At 47.0% G+C, this 21550-nt stretch overlaps 1 protein-coding gene across 3 annotated transcripts in view; it reads right to left on the bottom strand.

The window, feature by feature from the left end:
- DPY19L4 (dpy-19 like 4) overlaps window positions 1-21550 on the bottom strand; it is a 516401-nt gene that overhangs the window by 406354 nt on the left and 88497 nt on the right. For all 3 annotated transcript variants that reach the window (XM_069220490.1, XM_069220492.1, XM_069220491.1), the window contains exon 5: window positions 18276-18397. In XM_069220490.1, the coding sequence (XP_069076591.1) occupies window positions 18276-18397 (122 nt within the window). The remainder of the gene's footprint in view (window positions 1-18275; window positions 18398-21550) is intronic.

The raw sequence follows: 21550 nt of genomic DNA, 5'->3' as shown, positions 1-21550 counted from the left end.
TGCATTTTTAAAAAGGTAACAGAACTTAACTGCAATGTTTAAATAAGTCTAGACATATTTAAACATTGACAACATGGGGGGGGGGCTCAATTTTTTGTTGTTCACAGGGGGAAGAGGGAGGTGATTGGGGAACATTAAAAAGTTTGAAAAACACTGATCTAGACAATAGTGCTTCATGAACACCAACACCCATGCTGCAACCTAGTAGGTGTCTAAAACCAGTATTCCTCACACAAATGCTGTGATAGAAGCCTGGTTCTGGTCAAATACAACTGCATAGCATATTTTGATGCAAAACACTATCAGCCTTGAAAGGGTTCTCTTCTGCACTGCCTTGCCTTTCTTCGTTCCAGAAACCCTTCTTAGGTTTAGTAAACCGTGCCTCACTCCTTTCAAGGGGTGAGGTGAAGCAAAAAATAAACTGGCAGAGTATTGGATTATTATGCTGGCCGATGTGAAAAAGAGTCACAATTTCCGATAAACACTGGCAGAGCAAGGGGCCAGATGTAGCAAACTTTTGCGAGTCGCAAATGGCCCGAATCGCAATTTGCGACCCCGCAAAATCGGAAACGGGATGCAAAAATCCCATTTCCAACTCGCAAAATGCGACGCAAGCCATTACAGACTCGCAAAAATAGCGACCCCATTTTGCGACACGCAAATAGGAAGTCTCAATTTGCGAGTCGCAAACCAAATGCAATAGCCACTCGCAAATTGCGACTAGTCGCAAAAAGCCCATTTTGCACTTCCAAATTACCACTAACTCAGAGCAGGTGGTAACCATAACCAAAGTATAAAAGGAGACCCAGAAGGCACCTGGGTTACTCAAGATGGCAGAGATATATGTGATGGCAATGAGGAGGAGAGCCCATGCCGCACAGCAGAGGAGGAGGAGGAGCCAGAGACAGGAGAAGTTATACAGAACCAGACAGACACTTTTCCAACAAACTGAGGAGGAGATTTATGATAAATACAGACTTAGCAGTGCAGCTATACTAGATTTAATAGAGTGACTCAATCCGCAGCTTCAACGCCAGACTGTGCGCGGCTGTGCCATTCCTACACATGTGCAAGTGCTATACTCACTGCACCTCTTGGCCTCGGGTAGCTATCAGGGGGTCATTGCCGTGGCAGGTGGGGTATCCCAAAGTGCACTCTCACGGTTCATCAGAGCATTCCTAGATGCCTTACTCACACACGTCCAGATACATATACCTACCCAGGAATGAGGCAGAAATCAACAGCACCAAGTTGGAATTCTACAGGATTGCCAACTTCCCCCATGTCATAGGGTGTGTAGACGGGACACATATACAAATATGCCCTTCTGCAAATCTGGAATATCTGTTCCGCAACAGGAAGTGTACCCACTCACTGAACATACAGGTGGTATGTGATGCCCATTATGTTATCACTGACATGGTAGCCAAATTTCCAGGGAGTACACATGACTCGTACATTTTCAGGCACAGTGGGATACACCAACGCCTAGAACGTGGGGAGTTTGGAGAAGGATACCTCCTAGGTATAGCTGAATACACCTTGCAGACATACACACAGGTCAATGTGGAACCCTTCTATGCCCAGCTAACATTGTACATTTTGTGCCAAACAGGTGACAGTGCATATGCACTACGACCATGGATACTTACCCCGTACTTAACACCCAGCAATGAGACAGAGAGGCGATACAACAGTGCACATAGGAGGACCCGAAATATCATAGAAAGGACCTTTGGACTGCTGAAAGCAAGATTCAGATCGTTGGCGCATGCGCTATCCTGCAGAACATTGCCACCAGACGTGGGCTACCTCTCACCCCAGAAGACCCAGATTCGGAGGATGACGAGCAAGAGCTACCACATCGCCATCATGGGGATAGAAGCATTGCAAATCAAGGCAGATTGAGACGGGACCACATTGCAAACCAATATTTTGGAAGGTACGTGCTAACTGTCACCACACTCACTAATGTCACACACAAAGAGTCCAGGTGTGAAGTGGAACAAACAAGGAATTTAATAATGTGCACCAAAAAACTATATACATAAACTACAGTTCAGGGGCTGTAAAAGTCCACCTGGCATGAGGGCACATGAATGTCATGTGCCTCTACTCCAGGACAGTGCAGAGCTCTCACACTACGCCTGCCTGGCTGGTTCCTGGTGTGTCAGCAGTGCCCTGCCTTGCGCTACCACTGCGCAACACCCTGGAGTCACTGGCTGAGACACTGCTAACGGTGGAGCCCTCCTCGCTGTCCTGCGGCTTGTCTGCCGTGCCCCTAGCCACTTGTCGTGCCTCCATGAGATCTACGGCATGGCTGAGACGTCCAAGTCCACGTGCCACATCACTGGCAAAGTGGCCCATGTCTACCTGGAGGCTGACAGTGCGCTGTGACAGGCCAGTGGTGTTCACTGCCAGCTTGACGATGGAGGCAGACATGCAGTCCAGCCGGTGCATTAGCTGCCTGTCACGGCGCCTTGCACCCTCTCTCTCAGTTATGAGTTCTGCCACCAGTTGTCTCATTGAGAGTGCAAGGTCGCCAACATGTGTATTGAGTTGTTGCAGCTCTGTGTGTACCAGTTGCAGCCCACTGTTCTGGTTCTGTTCCATGCGCCGCATGGCCCCTGATATTTTCCTTATCTCCCGTGTCTGCAGGCGCTGACCACGTAGGAGTGCAGTCTCGGCGGCCGAAATGGAGGCGTCCCCTGACTCTGGAGGGACATTTAGACGTCGCCTGCGACGCAGTGGAGGCTCCGTGTCCTCTACACCAGCACTGTGGCTGGGACCAGGTGCTGGCTCACTCAACAGTATGGCAACTGGTGCATCATGAGGGGACTGGGTTTGGGTGGTGCAGGTCCCTGTGGTGGGTGGTCCTGAGTCCTCTGCAGGCTGGTGGCTGACCTGTGGCCCCTGGACGCTTTGGCTGGAGGTGGTGTCGTGTGGGAGACCTGTGGGACATAGGGAACACACTGTCAGTATCTACCATCTGTTATCAACTTCCTAATAAACTGTTGCCTATCAACTGCCTACTTGACTACATTGCCCATAATGCACCATGCAGGTGGTTGCTACTCTGAAATGGAACTATTTTGGTTGTGCATGCTGCTGTGTAAAAGGTGGGTGGGGGTATGGCATATATGGGTGTACATGCATGTCTCATGGTACTCACCGGTTGATGGTCCTGGCTCTGAAGTGTCCAGCTCTCCCATCCTGCACACTGCCTCTGGCTCCAAGGTGTCCTCCACTCTTTCCTCCAGAGGTGTGGGTGGTGGTGGTATAGTGGATGGTCCCCCTCCAGTGCCCCTCATCTCCCGGAGCCGCTCTGCCACCCTCTCCTTGGTCCGGGGAGCGCAGGTCATACCACCGTTTTTTCAATTCTTCTATACTCCGGTGGCTCACACCCAGGGAGTTCACCTTGTCCTGTATTTCGGTACAGATTCTTTTCTTTTCCACCTCTGGCACACTGAGGGGTGCCCTCCCAAAACGTTGTTCATGGTGCTAGCAGCATTCCTCAGTCAGCACCTCCAGCTCTTTTTCTGCAAATTTCAATTTGCGCTTTCTAGGTGTCTCAGCCATGGTAGCTGCTGTTCCTCCTGTTTGCAGTTCTGCAGTTTAAAATGGGTGTGGTCCTCCCTTCTTCCAGGTGTATTAGTAAACTTCCTGGCTGTGATGTCATTATCAGGAGCCAGGAAGTGTTTTCCAGTGTGTTCTACTGCACCTGCATCCAATTTTCAGCACAGTCGCAATTTGCGACACCCACTCGCAATTTGCATGTTCGTTTTTAGCGCAGTTGCAAAAAGCGACCTTGCAAACAGCGGACTCGCAATCTGCAGTGCAACTTCATTTGCGAGTCGCAAATTGAAGTAGCTTTTTCTTCTTGGATACCATTTAGCGAGTCGGAAATTGCGAGTCGCAACGACTCCCAATTTCCGACTCGCAAATTTTTTCCTACCTACATCTGGCCCAAACTCACTTATGTGAGACCTACTGGCTTTGCCAATGTTTTTGAGCCCTGTTGTAGAGCAGTGCGGCTGCTGTGCACCATGGCTAAAAGTGAAACAAAAAGACCCCAAGCGATATGGCACAGTCAAAACTGCCCATGTCATAGGGCTTTGCTTATTTATTTATTTTTACTTTAAGCCGTGCTGATGTGCAACATAGCTCAAAACACATTGACAAAGTTAACAGATCTTGCAAAGGTGAGACCTATTAGCTTTGCCAATGTTTGTATAAGTTGTAAGGCTAATGCTACTGGAGTCATTAAGAGTCCTGTTTAAAAACTGTGCTCAAACAACACCTTTCACAAATTAGGTTTATGTCAGGCTAGGTATTGGGGTATGCTATGTTGCACCTTACTGGATCATTTATAGGTAGATGGTAATTGATGTTTTGCAATGGATTTCAGGTTCGTTTTTGCAACAGATTAATACGGACGGAGGGACACCTAATTTGTGTGCCATCACTGAGGTATGGCAGCTCAACAAGTGCATCTACTGTACTTGTCTTTAGAATAGTTTCATAATCTTTACTGCACAGCTGAGTTGCTCTCACGCATAATGGTCACTTGATATGTCTAGGGTCAATTAGATAATCCATTTTATTTCAGATAAATCCAGTCTCAACCTGTCCAATCTATTGATATATATGGAATGAAATGGGGTTTCCATGGGTCGTGGTCTGACCTTGTAGGAAGATGGCCGCCTGAAGGAACAGCTCTGCGGAGTGGCGGGACTGGAGCCGGGGGGGCGTGGGACCCTTTTCATCGACGCCGGAGAGGATAACAGAAAGCACCAGTGCGGAGGGAGCGAATACCGGGGGCGGGGCAGGTCTGTGGCCCCGTGAACCCCGGCGCTGCAGAGTAGAGGCCTGCAGCGCAACCCCGGACTGCGGTCTACTGCATTCGACGGCCCCGGCACTGCCCTCTAAGGGGCCCAGAATGAAATCGGCACTGGTTTGCCCGGCCCTGCCGAGCTGTCATTATTACGTGGCCCACGGCGGGAGTTGGAGCGGCACCTTCCCGCGCCCCCATACAATCTGCATAATTTTATCTGGTGCTGCCTCAGAGTGCTCGGAGTGGGGCCAGCACCGGAAGCCATAGCAGTTTTATGCCCGGTAGAGGGCGAGCGGCACAGTGAGTCTGGAGGCTGGTAGCACCTCCACCTGGGGCTTTACTTTAGTTTTCCTCCAGCCGCCCCCCCCTTTCCCACTGGGAGGGCTCCTTCCTTCCTTCCCTTGGCATTGCCGGAGCCCTCCAACCACACAGGACAGGCCCACCTGACAACGAGGAGGAGAGGGGCGGCGGCCGGGCTGAAGGGACGGCCCTTCTTTTTTTTTCCCCTTCTAGCACGGGGGCCCATCTCATCTCATCAGAGCTAGCATGCTCGTTGGAGAGGACAACCCTCCACACTGTCAGCATCGCCCAAGGGACCTTGGCCACGTGGTCCCCATCAGAGCAGGATTTGGCATTGGGGGGTGAGGGTCGTTTTTGGAGCCAGAACGGAGCCCTACTACCATGGGTGGGGATTGGATGGCCTATTGTGGTAACATTGCCCGTTCTGCTCCTCTGCCCTCCCCCATTTGCAACTTTGACTTTTGGAGGGCACGCCGGCCTTATTGGAACCGTTTCATCTTTACATTGGCCATCGCTCTTGACCGCTTGCCTGCCTTCCTCCCTCCCCCCATCAGTGAGCGCAACAGGCGGAAAGGGGTGCAACAATAACAGCTAGGAACAGATCGAAGTCGGACTGGGCAACATGTGAGCACTGCCTCACGGGATTCTCATACCCCCGAGTTCAGAAGAACAAACTCCCTCTGCTGGCATATATATCCCAACAGGAACATACTTGTCACCGGATTGAACCCTTTTCTTTTTTTTTCTCTTCTCTGTGAGCACGGACTATGCCACGAGTTCCGCCTGATGTGTGGCAAACAATAGGTGCCTGGCTCAACGGGCGGAGACCCTTCATTTCCTTCCCCCTTCATCTTGGTACGCAGATTCCGACCTCCTTTACCCGTGGAGGAAGACTGTTTGTGTCCCAGGCTTCTTTCAACATCACATTTAGGCTCATCGGCAGGGCCAGAGAAGCCAGGCGGCAGGTCGTCAGCCAAGAACTCAGGCAAACCAGTGAGGCAGCTGCTCTTCTCTGAGGCATTACTTCACTCAAAGACATCATCCCCCTCCTCGCGGCCCAACAGCCTGCCCAGACCCATACCATGTCGGACACAACTCAGGAGTCCACCATGGATCGTATCCTCCAGGAGATATCGGAGTCTACCATGGATTGTATCCTCCAGGAGATATCGGTGGTGGGTCGCAGGTTGGAGGGGATGGACAATACAATGGCCTCATTGACAGCAGAAACAAAATCCATCCTTCTGGACATCGCCGGTTTCCAGTCCCGCGTGATGGGGCTGGAACAAAGGGTGACTGTGGTGGAAGCCCAAGCTGCCACCTCCCGGGATCGAGACCAGTAACTCCTATACCTTCGCAGCAAGCTGACCGACTTAGAAGACAGGAGCCGGAGGGACAACGTTAGTTTCCTAGGGTTCCCCGAAGCGATCAAGGGTGAGTCTATGCACTCGTTCTTACGGGAGACGCTGCCCAAACTCACGGGCATAACCTTCGACCCTCCCCTGGAGTTCCAAAGGGCTCATAGGCTCAGGCCCAACGTGACCGCTCGTTCCCGGCCGATCATAGCCTGCTCTTCCATTATACGCAAACCCGGCAGCTCATATAAAGAGCAGCCACGCATGAGCCCTGTCAGATGGACGGTCATGAGATCCGGATATCAGCGGACTTCTCCAAGAAAACCAGTGAGCGTAGGAGGGCATTCTTGGCCCTCCGGCCCAGGCTACGTCAGATGGAGGTGAAATATGGCCTGTTCGAACCGGCAAGAATGTAGGTCACGGAAAATGGTGTGTCCCAAGACTTCTACGACCCGGAGGACCTACGATCTTTCCTGCATGGCCTGCTACCTATGGACACCTCTGCCCCAACCCCACCTAGAGACTCACCTGCAATGGACCAGAATGCACAGCCTCAAGGCCCCGCCCCAGGAGGGTTGGGATCAGACCGCCACCCTACTGCCCCACACCCCAGAGGACGAGTCTTTGGAGCGACTCATGAGCAGCCATGATGACAGAGGGCAGGTGCTGCATGCGGTGGCACTCCACACACAAGTGGCGGACAGAGACAAGTCTCGCTCCCCTCTGAAGCCCCCTGCAGACACGTCTTGATCTTGCTGTTTCTGCTGGGCCTTGGGATGGTATGGGGACAGAGGCTCCTGACACTCCCGGATCTTGACCAACAGACACTTCGCTGCTCTGATGGCCGGATGAATATCGATTCACTTTGCTTTATAATGTTGGTTGTGTGTTTGTAATAGTACCGCAACGTTCTTTTGTGGGCCTCATAGATGCACCAAACAAGTTTATAGAGTTGCCCAACCCCAGTCGGGACAGTTGGTACTCTAGATCTTGTGCCCTCTGTGGTCTTGGTAACCCCTCGGTTTGTTAGTTAATCTGTCAGCCTATCTTGCATTAATAATTGGCTTTTCGTTTGATTGTTTGCCCCATACATGTACCTTGAGTGGTTAAGGGATGCGGGCTGATGTAGCTATGTTTATTTGGTCATGCTATGTACTTCTCCTTTGCCTCCTCTCTGCGCCCGTGTTCTGCTCTGCCCCCCCACACTTTTTTCCCCTCCCCCCTGGGGCACATGTGGCGCCACTGTCGGCATAGTGGCCCCTCGGCGCTCCTTCCCTCCTTCTCCACCCTGCCACCGGGGGGCCTGCTGGGCTCGCCGCAGCGCTCTCCGACACGCGAGCGTTCCTGTGGGGTGGAGCGGCGCTGACTCTTATCGTAAGCTATCGTGTAGAGGGACTCTGCTCCCTAGGCCCTGGGACGTTCACGGGAGGGGATGGTTTTGCGCCGCGATCCCCCGCTCCCCTGGCTGGGCTTCCACTGGTCAGGCGTAGGGGCTCTTAGGGTTCAGGCGTAGACCCGCAGATTACAGTTTAGGACCTTTGGGGCTCTGGTTTTGCTCCAACCTTTGCGACCTTTTACCGGCACCTCTACACGCCAGAATCGCAGTCCTCTCCTGCCCAGATAGAGGATTTTCTTGACAACACTGTTCTTCCCTCGTTCTCCAAGGAGGGCCGCAGACTGCTAGAAGGGGAGGTCACCAGGCAGGAGCTTTTACAGGCTGTTTCCGATCTCCCCTATCACAAGTCTTCCGGGGAGGACGGATTCCCTGCGGAATTTTATAAATGGGCAGGGGAAGAAGCACTAGATGTCCTTCACGAAGTGCTAACCGAGGTGTGTAGGGAGAACTCATTAGGTGTGATTTCCAATACCTCCATCATCGCGATTATACCCAAACCCGGCCGAGACCCGTTGCTCTGTGGCAGCTACTGACCCATATCTCTCCTGAACGGAGACATCAAGATTCTGGCCAGTGTTCAGGCGGCCCACCTGCGTAAAGTCATACCGTCTCTTATACACCAGACGCAGGTGGTGTTCCTACTGGGCCGAACCTCACGTAATCATCTCCGTACCCTCTGCCATACTCCCTGGAGGACCCAGGCCATGCCGGAGGCTGTGCTAGCATTGTCCTTATACGTGAAAAAGGCGTTCGATCACACAGAATGGCCGTATCCGTTTGCAACTTTGAAGAAATTTGTGTTGGGTGACCAATTTATATCCAAAGTCCGATTGCTGTATGAGCACCCCACGGCACGGGTCAACTGCAGGGGTTTTCTTTCTGATCCCTTCCCCGTCCGCAGAGGAACCCGGCAGGGTTGTCCACTATCCCCCCTTTTGTTCCTCTTAGCAATGGAGCTGCTGGCGGCTGCCATTCGCGCCTCCCCGCTGATAGCGGGTCTCTCTCTGCCGAGGCGCACTTCAATGCTCTATCCTTATGAGGACGATGTCCTGCTGACACTAACCGACCTTGAACACTCCTTACCAGCCCTGATGGGGATTATAGAGGGCTTTGCACCCCTCTCCGGATATCGGGTGAGCTGGGACAAAAGCGAAGCCCTCCCCCTTTCGCGGGTGACGACGAAAGCAGCACTCTTGGGCTTCCTGTTCCGTTGAACCCCAAAGCACCTCAAATACCTAGGAGTCCTAGTCAATCGAGGCCTAGAGCGTATGGTGGCAGATAATCTGGACCTCCTCATTGCACGTATGCGTCTGGATTTTGACAAATGGACTCAACTGGGCCTTTCTATGTGGGGCAGGTTGCAGGCAGTACGGATGGTCACAGTGCCGCGATTCACCTATGTTCTGAGTCTTCTACACCTTCAGATACCGCTCACCATGTTGAGATCGATTGACGTGGCAATCAGATCCTTTGTGTGGGGCTCTATGCGCCCATGACTGGCGCCAGACAAGTTAATAGCGCGCAGATCCCATAGTGCAATGGGGCTCCCCTGGGTAGAACATTATGCCCTAGCTCGCCACCTGTCCCCACCTGCCGGGTCTCACAGAATCGCTACTGTGGGTCCCAGTGGAGATGGCGCTACTCTCCCATAATGGAGGCCTTGATGGGCTTTATCGTATGACCCCCACATCCTCTAGTGACTTGAATCCGATATTGAAGGCAACACGTTCTGCGTGGCAGAGGGCCCATCGTCTTCTGGGGATACACCCCTTCCTCCACGCCCAGGCACCCTTATGGTACAATGACAGTCTGCACATACGTGGGAAGGCTTTTCACTGACCAGAATGGAGGGAAGCTGGAATAGACAGTCTAGTACAGGTGTTAGAGGATGGTAAACTTAAACCCTTTGCCAAGTTACGGGAGGAATTCTGCCTTCATCCCAAACAAGAATAGAGATATCAGCAACTCCAGCATTGTATGCTTCAACACACTGACACTATCCAACGGGGGCTACAGCCCTCGCCCATAGTAGCTTACCTGAAGGCATGGTGGAAACACTTTACGAGTTCATCACAGATCACCTATACTCATACCCTACACTGGACACCTTGCACCGCCAATGGCAAACCCGCCTTCAGCAGCTTTTTGACGTGGAAGACTTGGCGGATACGGTGGATGCGCTAGACAGGGGCACGCGTGAAGCCCGCTTTAAATTCTGTCTCTTCAAGGTTCTACACAATTGGTACTGGACCCTGGCGAAACTGCACAAGACCGGCCTCCTCCCACACTCAACATGCTGGCTGGCGTTGCACAGAAACACACTGTGATCTGCTTCATGTCCTCAGCGGCTGTCCATCGGTACGACCAATGTGGGCAGCTGTAGAACACACCCTGACGCAATACATGTCGCTCCCAACTCCTTTATCCCCCTCTCTTATCATGCTACTTGACATGAACTCCCTCCCGGCTCTAACACGCCCGCAAAAAAGACTATTACAAACAGCCCTAGCAATGGCAAAAATATGTTTCCTACGGCACTGGAGATCCATCAACTCCCCCATGTCTGAATGGATGGTGGTGATGACTACTATAGCTCAAAACGAGAGAATCATTTATAACCTTCAAGACCAGGCCGCCATCTTTACTCAGGCGTGGGCCTCCTTTCTCTCCAACATCCCAGACACGCCGTCGTCATCTCCGATCCCCAGCTAACCCTCCGTACATCCCACTCCCTTCTCCCCCCCTATTCCGACCTTCTTCTTTTCTTTCCCTCTTTCGCACCCCCCCCCCCTTTTCCTTCTTTACCCCTATCCCCCATTCTGGGGTCGTTGTCATTGCTCACCTGACCTCCTCTCCCTCTTCACCTCCCTCCCTCTCCCCCCATATTTTATCTCTACTCTCTGTTTTACGACGCTAGCCCCCCCCTTCTCTCCCCTGTCCTTCCCTCTTTTCCTGTTCCTCCCACTCGTCTCTAGTTCCACCCCCCCTTTTCTTTCCACTTCCCCTAACCCTTGCACAAGCAGGATACACATCACCCCTTCCTGCAAAGGCCTCCGCAGATTACTCTATAGGGGTGGCCAAGAGCCAGATTGCTGCCTTCCCTTGCCCTTGTAAATATCTTACTTGGCGGGCTCCAACATGGGACGCTTCACACTGGCGTAAGTTCTGCAGAGCCTTTACCCATATAGAGTCATATGGCTGCTGTACCTTCTAGCGAAAAATTGGCCCAAAACCTGGGTTGCCTTTATACCCTTCTTTTTCCCTCCCTCCCCCCGCACCGTGTTGACTTCATCGCCATTATGGTTCTGATTATTTATTCCTGCTTTTGCCTTTGCCATCTTTCCCCCACGTCTGCTATGTCATAGTTCACACGTACTGTTGCGTGCAACTATATTTTTTGTCCATCCGGATTGCCTGGAGTCAAATTCTCTAGGTTTTACGTTCTATGGTTAGCAATGTGGGGAACATGTGATTTCTTGCCCTTTGCCCTTTGCTTATTCTGGTTTACTATTGCTGTGTAACGATATACTCGATATACTCGTATTAACCAATAAAAAAAAATTGCAAAAAAGAAATGGGGTTTCCATGAAGAAGATATGGCCCAGAAGTAATTCACCCCTAACAAAATAACACTACATGGAAGCTTCATCCGGAAACTGCCTTAAGTTCTGTAAACAAACATGGACCCAGAACTAAATGATAAACGGAAGTTTGCCCACCAAGTGACACAAAACATGTTAACATTCCCATACACAGAAAAACGAATAATCAGCTCGTGCAACTCCAGGTACGGTGCTACAGTTCATAAAAGATTTTTATGAAAAAAATAATAACCATTTAATCTTTGCTGTCATAAAAATGACAAAAAATTCCCTCGATGGTGTTAAACCACAACTGTATCATCTATGATGTTGGGGTTTATATTCTGCATTTCAGCCTTCAATCTTTTGCATATAAAAAGAAAATCAAATACTTACAAATATATAGGTAGAAACTTGGGGGCCTTAGGAGAGGTTGACCACGAAGGGTCAAGTTAGACCGTTCAAGTCCTAGCGTTCTCTTTATTTTGTGCAACTTCTCAGCACTAGTTATTCACTATGATTTGCCATCCCACTTCTATATTTTCACGGTATACTCATCATCAGTTTTTGGATGTTCTCTGTGCTCTAACTTCTCCCCCTAGTCCTCCTTTTGTAAGACGTCGAGTCTTAGACGAAGCATGTACTGTCTTGCCTGAAAATTGTGTCTTACCAAAACATACAGGGGCTTGTATACCCATTGCTTACAAGTGGTTAGCTTTGCTTATCACTCTCATATGCCTGCTTCTTATTGGTGCTCCAGATTTTGCATCTAGTATTTTGCTGTCCAATGGACTAATGCATCCTAACTACTGCTTTGATTGGCTGGCAACTCTGCTTCTATTGCTTGCGTTTTACTCTCCACTTTTTACTTTTTGTGTGAAGCACTCCATGAGAGCGTGTGGGTTTTTGAGCTATCTTCCTCATGTATGTCTTCTCTTGTTTTGCTATCTGTAGTCCGTGTGCTTCTTCCTATTATCTCTCCCCACTGAAGTGCCCTCTGTGTTGCTTTCCTTTAAATGTCAGTCAGCCCCCCACCCCCCATCAGACAAGTTCCTTTTGCATTTGTCCCCACACCTGTGTTGCTTTCATATTCCCCAGTGTTGCTTTGCACCCTGATGACTTATTTTTAGACACCCATTGCTTTTATTTTTTTTCTAGTTGATTTTAAGTTGCTTCCTATAACGTAGTTGTCAAAGTTGAAGTAACATCTTGCAGTGTCTTGATGCTCATGTCACTTTAGTGCAAAGGTCAAAGTTAGATATTAACTTTTTTTATGTCAATGTCTCCTCTCTAACTACATGGCCGCCACTCTTACAGAGGCTTAGCGTGCTCAGACCACTCTCTTTATCATTGCTCTTTGCCTCTTACCAGAATGGCATGAGCAGTCAAGTTGATTTGGTTTTTGTGGGGGCTGATCATTGAATGAAGTAAATGGAGTACCATGTCTTGTTCGGGTTAATGGGCACGGCTTCTGCACCTCACCTGAAACCTGGATCTTCAGGGCACAAGACAACAAAGAAGGTTCAAGGAAGAAGCAGAAGCATTACTAATGTCCAGATGTGCGAAAATGCATAGGCCACTGCTCCCTCTCTCTCGCAGCCTCATGAGGCTGCACTGAGATTAGTTGAAGCAGGTTGCTTGGAGGCCACTCCTGACTTTCTGCTGCTTAAAACGCTCTCCCTGAATGCTGGGAAGTTTGAGTGGAGAGCATGGAATCTGTATGACCACCAACAGCATTGCTGGTGCTTTTCAAAGAAACCTTGGATAAAAGTGGTCCTAACAACCTGAATTTTTTTTTACACCGCAATATTTTAGGAGAAAGTATTTGCAAATAACTGCCCTCATCTAATTGTATGTGTAAACTCAACTCACCCTATGACAGGCAGATGCTCCATGTGCTCCCTCTCATACACAGATGTGTATGTTTGAAATTACCTCTGACCCTTCCCCCACACCTCCTATTCTGGCCCCATAACAACAATAGGATGGATCCTTCTTAAAAGTAATACCTCAGTACCAATGTGGTATCCAAACTCAATAGGCCTTCTAGTTTTCAGTATTTTCTACTTGATTAAATCCAGAGTTTTGGGGGGGAGGGGGAGGGGGTTCTATTAATAATTTAGGTGTCTCACAGTCTAATGGTGGTTTAGTTTATGTTTTTTCCTGTAACTAGGACTTGTATTCCCTCTTGGGTTGGGCTAGATTGATGCCCCTCTGCTTAGCGAGCATTCACTGCAGTGGCATAATCCCTAGCCCCACTGGTGCAATGAGTTGTGTGACAGGAGATGGCCCGCATTTGTGGGTCAACACCATTGTGATTGGCTGCCAGTTTCACTAATTCTACCTTTAGCAGCTCTTTATACCTAAACTAACTCACCACCTATTTTTTATTTATTTTTTACACATTCCGACTGGCTGCCAGTCCAAGGCCTAGGTACTCACTACCATGTTATTGCACTGCAGAAGAGATATTGGCACAAACTTTGTCTTTAATAGCATAAAGTGCTTCTAACCATCAGTGGCAATCCAGTACATTATTGTTGGTTATTACAGGGAGAATGGGTTGTAGCATTGGGTTTTCTCCCTTCCTCATATGTAAATAATAGTGACCCTTGAATTACTAGACAGGTTGGTCACTAGTGCTTAGAATGTGTAGCAACTTAATGACTGGCCACAATGGGTGTGGAAAGTCAATCATGGTAATTATAAGCTCTAAGGAGTGCAGGGTAGTTAGATGGTTGATTCTCATTTGCGCACTAGGAAATCTAGTTTCTTCCATGGTTTTAGGTGGAGGTAGTTTCAAAGAGAGGAGTCTTCAGTAATTCTTTCTCAAAAACATTTGCACCGGGTAGAATGGAGTCACAATTTATTTTAGGAGGCAGATGGTCAAGGTACTTGCTCCACCAGCAACTCCTTTGAAATTTTTAAATTTGCTGCATCGACTACAAAGTAGTGAGAATCCACATTCCAGCATACACAGCAACACAAAAACCTGTATTACAAAAAAGTAGCTGGGTCTCTTAGGCCCCTAAAAAACCCACAATAAAACAAAATGTCTCACATCCTGAAGTAAGAACTTCAGGAATGTAGATTACTATTGTTAGCAGTATTTATTAAGTTAGACACCATGGGTTGCATAAATGAGGGGACCAGTAGGCTGAGGTTCAGACTGTTCACTTGGAATAACCATCACAACATTTTGTATTGCCTTAGAATATCGACTTGTAACCATATTCACCACTGCTTGTCATCATCATTGTGCTCCAGGTAAAGGGTTGGTTTAGTGTTAATGGTGCTCAGTAAATACACAAGTTATGAGCATGGCTAGACATTTTTTTTATTAGGTCTCACCTATCAGACAGCGCATCCTGCCTGTTAATGAAAAGACCTATTGTCAGATTACAGAGACAACCAATGCTTACCTCAGGTCAGCTATAGTGTCACTCATTTGCTTGCTTTTTATTCATCAGCTTGTGTGGACTTCTTCTTGTGTTTGTCCTACCACTGAAGCATGGATGCATTACTTTTTTCCTTCAAATGCTCACTTTGAAGCATTACTTTTATATTAATGTTTAGGCCCTCCCCGAAACTGCATATGTTTTCCAGCTGTCTCCTTCATCTACTGATTTTCCCACTCTGCAGCGCTACGTGTTGCTCTCGCTCACCTGTGTGATTCTCCCCATCCCAGTGTTGCTTACTCACGCAAGTGCTTACCCACAAAAGCTGCATGTTCCTCTCTCTAGCCTGTGTGCTTCTCTTCCCTCTGCATTCCTCGTTCTTCACTCTCACCCTTGCTGCTTTCCTCCATACTGATTCCCCCACCTCAGCTCAGTAATTCTTCAGCACCCACCCACCTCCAGGTTGCTTTTTTCCCCTGTATTGCTTCTCTCCCCACCATGCCCTCCGTGTCACTTTTGTACTTCATCTTTTTTTTAATTTAATACGACTATCAATAAATCCACTTACTGCGGATTGAGTGCATTCACTGTGGCTTCAGGTGACAGAGGGTTTCGTCCCAAAATCATATTATTCGTCAGGCCCTAAATATCTGCTCCATGAAAAATGATGCAGCTCACTTTTGACTAGAATGTTTGGTAATGCTACTCAGCCATATGTCTCTGTGAGCTGAGACAGTTAGATACATTTCAAAGTTTGTTTAAAAATAAAACACGTTTCAGTCTCACATAATGCCATTGCATAGTTTGTGTGTTACAAAGAAATAACATTAAATTGCAGGAGAATTCTAACAATTGAGTTTAAAATTCATACACACTTAAATAAATGCACTGCAATGTCAGCATTTATTACAAATATATTCTGAAGGTTAACCCAATCACCCACAACAAGGACAGAGTATTTCACCACCTCAAAGACACAGGTAAGAATTTGACCAAAGTTTCCAACTTTGAACAGCCTTCGAGCAGTGCACTAAAGCCAATAAGCCAAATACAGTTACCACAGAAAGGATGGATACCCAATTAGGAATGTATTTTAAATATAAAGTTCTTTAAGATAACCAGATACACTGAAATCATATGGTCTGCTGTAATGAGAAGACCGGTGTTGCACCAGTAGTTCTCACACGGACAGTAATCATTAATATTTGGAAGTTGACCAGTTTAAGGTTTTCAGAACATCTACTTTGACTCAATGAATGCTAGTCTCTTCAGATGCTTATGAGATCCTGGAGGTTGCAATCAATGCAACCCCCACTGACAAGTGGTAAGTACCAATACTAATGGGACATTATGAACTTGTTTATTAAACGTAACCAGTACTATAATGACACCCATTTTCTATCTTCCAGTATTCATTGGTAAGATTTGCTCTCAGGTACTAAGTAATGACATTAATCAGAACTATGCTGGTCATGCCCTGAGCCTCTTTATATGAACCAGGAGTTGTGGTTTCTTTTTAGATCGAGCGTGCATGCTCTCTGACGTGTTGTAATCGATCTGTGGGCTTTTATCCACACCAACCACACGCCCATCACTATAATTCGTTCATGGGCTTGCCTTTCAAAAATCCTTTGTTATCATTGGTAAATGCTTAACATGTGTCCCTCCTTGGGGCAGTGTTGTTACCACCTTGGCCACAGACCCGGTTACATGGATAATTGCACGTTTGGTGATGCGTCCTTTTGTGTCTCTCCTTCGCGCTCAAAGCATCCATGGCGCTTTGAATCGGCTCGTTAATGTGAACTCTTTTACTTTTCATTTTCAATTTATGTGGCAAGAAAAGACAAGTTAGGAATTTTCAACGCTAATAGCTCTAAATCAAGCAAACGCGAGACCCATTGCATTGCAAATGCTTGTTTGTCTTTTCTATTCTCCCTGGCTCTGTTTCTTTGAGGAGCGGCAGAAGTGGCTTGGGGAGTGGGGTTGACACTTTAAATGTCAACCTAAGGTGGCACTAAGCTACAGATACAAAGTGGGGTAACATAATATGGCTTTTTTTTAATTAAGAAGTTAAACAGAAATCAATGAAGCTTGGCTTGAACTTTAGGGTGGGGCGGCAACATAAAAGCTATGAAGACAGAACGCAGACTGAAAACATCAAGAGTTACAACATCACATGAAATGGAACACAATTTTTAAATACTTACCAGTATTTAGGCTGCCACTTGGTCCTAATTGCGAAGAATCATCTTGTTGAGTCCATGTAGCCTTTGGCGGGCCAGTTTTGTGGCTTTGTGACTCAAGGGCATTAAGACAGCCCCTTTAACAAGTACTACCACCATCCTTTGAAACAAACTAATCAGGTGCTTTTGTGAGCTTCCTGAATTGTCAAGTAACTTAATTTTCTGATTTGAAGTTCGGGGTAGGGGAAGAGAGGTCAGTTGTGGGTTAGAACTTCTAGATCGGGCTGCACTTGCAATACATGCAATATCCAACCCGTCACTCTTTCAGTAAACGATATAAGACTTGTATTATTATTTTTATTAACAACAAAGTAGGCCTGGTAATATGGGTGTTCAATAATAGTACTGATAAGTTATCTTTGCAACTCTGCAGCTGAGCTGTGTTTTAAGCTTCCATCCATGACCAGAGGGTACACAGTAAGTCTAATTCCCAACAATCAGACTATTGTCTGCTTGAAAGGGTTCAGTCTGGGCACAATTCAGTTGGAAATAAGTCTTTGCAGTTCTCTTTAAGGGGTGCAGTGCTGGGCTGTATACAAGGACCAAATTGTTGTGCACTAGTCATGAGCCTACTAGGCAACAGGGTGGTGGAGCATGCAGTGTCCAGGGCAGATAAGCCCATCCACTGGTTTGCAGAATTGGAGAGCAGTTGCAGGGGAATGCACAAGGGACTTGCATGGTCAACCTTCTCTTGAAAAATAAATCTGTGCACAGAGGTCCAATCAGATGGGCTATGCCGTATGACCAGTCACTTGAAGTACAGTGATGAGGGATTCAGACTCACACGTTTCCTACAATCATCATGTGCATGTAGAATTGCGGTGATGTATGATGCAGGCTTACAGGCCTCTCCTGATCACTGGGCACAGAGAGGTTCTCACTCGGGCCACAAGTTGAAGCATGCTCGCTTCTGGGACAAAGGGGTGGGGAGAGATACTTTACTTGAAGTTTACCAGATTTTTACACAACCTTTTCTCAAACAAATACACACTAATCTAATAATAAGCTTCTTTGCTGACATGGTCACGAAAATAAATGAATAGTGATAAAGACCATTTTAAGCAGTTTCGTAGTCAGATGATCATGTAAACACATTCAGCATTTCAACAGCAGAATCAGCAATAACAACTGACTTTCAAGAAAGAGATTATACTATTGATATACGTACATGATTATCAGACATCCAATATAATGCACTTGTAATTAGCTCTGGATACAAGGTCATTTGCTGCACTGCATTTATAGACTTCATTGATACAGTATTGTTGTTGTATGAGAGTTCAAACACCCCTAAAATGGAAGAGATGTATCCTTAAATTGTGTCACTTTTAAGGAGTTTCAAAAGCATAGTAGTATTGTTAATTTATAGTGCAAGGGCCATGCAACTACAAATGGTTTACAACCTTTTTTAAACATTCTGCTTTACTGTAGTTTACAACAAGACAATCTGTTTGCACTCATAAATATTATTTTAGATGGGTAAACAAATAAAATTAGACTTATAAGTTTAACTTCTTACACATATATTACTTTTGATAATATTTCTGATGTATAGTGTATCTTCCCACAGTTTCCTCACCTTCTGATTATCCTCCATGGTCCTGGATCTGGAAAATCTCCCACTCACAGCTCCCCATCCCAAATCAATAGCTCCCACAAGGCACCACACAGATTAATGTTTTTGTCCACTCCGATGAGACATTAGGATATATATGTCGCTAACTGGAGCACTGTGTAAGGTCCATGCATTTTTCTGCACACTATCGGGGTTGGGCAGAGAGGAATCAAGACAGCATTGACGACACTGGCAATCACAGCAGGTAACACATTTGCATTCATTGCGATCTTATTTGTAATAGTACCAACTCATCGGGACAAGAGGGAGAATGGTAAGGAATCTGCAAGAACAAACATTATCCACCAGGAATACTACTACCAGAAGGAAGCACCAGACATTTGACAGAAACATTTTCCAGCAGATTCCTTGCCTTATGAATGAGTCTCAAAGCAATACCATCAGGGAAGTGGGAGTGAATTGAGCAGATTAACCACGTAAGTAATATAACACAGTCCCTGCAAAGTATCCATCACTGTGAGGCAGTAATGCTTCATTAAAAATATGCAAAGTAGATCAGGTAAATATCTGGCTAATATCAGACACTGTGAAGCCCCGGGAGAGTGCACTGGAAGCAGCCATGCTGAGAAGGCATTGATGGGAGCAGGAGGGTAGTCACAGCCAATGTGAAACATTTCTTAATGCAAAGCATAATCCAACATGAGGCTCATGTGCTTTTTCAAACTGCATCAGGTTAGTTCAGTGACTAAAGCACCCTAAACTTTATACACTAAGTAATTCTGAGGTATTGCTTATAGATACACATGACCGGTAGAAACTCACCACCAAGAAAAGTGGAAAGTGCATTAAGGAAGATCAACTGATCCAAAGCACAATAACATCAGAGGACACAGAAGAAGTCAGGTTCTCAATCTATTGCTTCCAACAAGAACAGATACTGAAGTGTATTTAGAAGATCTGATTCATGTTATTCTTAAAAATAAACTACCATTGAAAAACAGGCGTGCCTAACACAAACTGCTTGTTAAACATCAATAGTTTTGTTTGCTGTGCAGGTTTTGGGATTTCCTGATTCCTTAAATTCTCAACACATGCATCTGAGCTGTAAAGGTTATGGGCGGAGTCCTGAAAATCTCGGCACACTAGAAGTGTTGAATAGCACATATACGTGATCCTTTGGGTGAAACCTACCTTAGCAGAATGTTTGGAAAATGCATATAAAATCTGAGCCTAGGAGAACATTTCAGAGGTACAAAGCGTCCACTGAAGAGACAAATTCACCAGTTCTCAACAGCACAACTGGAGTTTTCCACATTTTCTTATACTAAAGCCAACATCTATCAAAGTACCTGCAATTAAAACTTGAAAACTACACCTTACACAGCCACGATCTCAGAGAATAATGAATCACCAATTGCCCTCATGCTTTCTGTCAAGCTAGCATTTCTCCCATCTTCTGCTGAGTCCTAACTTGCAGGACTAACAGGAGGCAAGCTCATTCCAAGACCTTGGAGATCACTTGTGAGGGAAGAAAGAGTCCTTCCAGCAGAGTCAGGGAGCAGAAGGCAGCAGGGCAACAAGCAGGAGAGCAGTCCTTCCTGAAAAGAAGTCCAGATGAGTCCTTTGGGCAGCACAGCAGTCCCTCTGACAGAGTACAGCTGTAGGTCTAGAAGTGTCTGAGTTTTGGTGGTCGCAGACCCTCTATATATTCTGAAATGTGCCTTTCAAGGGGAGGAGACTTCAAGGAGTGGTTATAAAGTGCACCAGTTTCCCTTTCAACCCAGTCCTGTCCGCCAGGAGAGGGGTGTTAACAGTCCTTTGTGTGGGGCCAGGCAGTAGCCTTTGAAGTGTAAGTGAGAGCCCCTTAACCCTTCCAGCCCAGGAAGGCCCATCAGTATACAGATGAATGCTGATGAGTTGCCTGTGTTTATGTCTGTCTGGGTGTAATGCACAAGGGGAGCTGTCAACCAGCACAGAACAGACGTGGATTGGAGACAGGCTGCAAGGCACAGAGGACAGTAAGTGCAAAGAAATGTCTACTTTATAAAAAATTCCATTTCTAAAACAGTAGTGTTAAATCTAACTACACTAGTAAGTAGGATTTCTCACTACCATTCCAACCATACCAAACATGACAATGCCACTCTTTTCAGATCAGAAATTACCATTTAAAGGTACATAAGAGAATTTCCAATGCTGGCCTATGAGAGAAGCAGGCTTCCAAATAGCGAATAACGACTTTGGGTGTTTTTCACTGCCAGAACATGTAAAACTTACAAGTACAAGCCCTGCCTTTTTCTTACATAGAACCCTGTCCTATAGGCTACCTAGGGCCTACCATAGGGGTGATGTAAGAAAAGGGGAGTTATGGGCTTGGCAAGAGGTTTTAGATGCCAAAGTGGGGTGGCAGTGAGACTGCACCCACAGGCTATGCAGTGGCAAGCCTGAGACATGTTTACAGAGTTACTTAAGTTGGTGGCACAATCAGTGCTGCAGGCCCACTAGTAGCATTTAATTTACAGCCTCAGGGTATATGGGGTACCATTCTATAAGGGACTTACAGGTAAATTAAATATGCTAATTGTGGATACATCAATGTTACCATGTTTTAGGGGGGAAGCACATACACTTTAGCAATGATTAGCAATGGTAAAGTACTCAGAGTCCTAAGGTCAGCAAAAAGATACGGCAACAAAACAGGAGGTAAAGGCAAAACGTCTGGAGTAAAGCCACCCTAAGGATACCAAGTCTAACAGTCATATTGACTCTAATACACCCAGTCCAGTCAGGGTTCATTCCCAATAGAAGAACAAAATTAAATCTGCGTCACTTACCTCGGGTCATGAGGCTCCTGGAGGGATACAGGA

This window comes from Pleurodeles waltl, chromosome 2_2, assembly GCF_031143425.1.
Source record: "Pleurodeles waltl isolate 20211129_DDA chromosome 2_2, aPleWal1.hap1.20221129, whole genome shotgun sequence".
Classification (NCBI taxonomy): Eukaryota; Metazoa; Chordata; class Amphibia; order Caudata; family Salamandridae; genus Pleurodeles; species Pleurodeles waltl.
The sequence above is the reverse complement of the archived record's forward strand: the minus strand, read 5'-3'. Positions and strand labels throughout refer to the sequence as shown.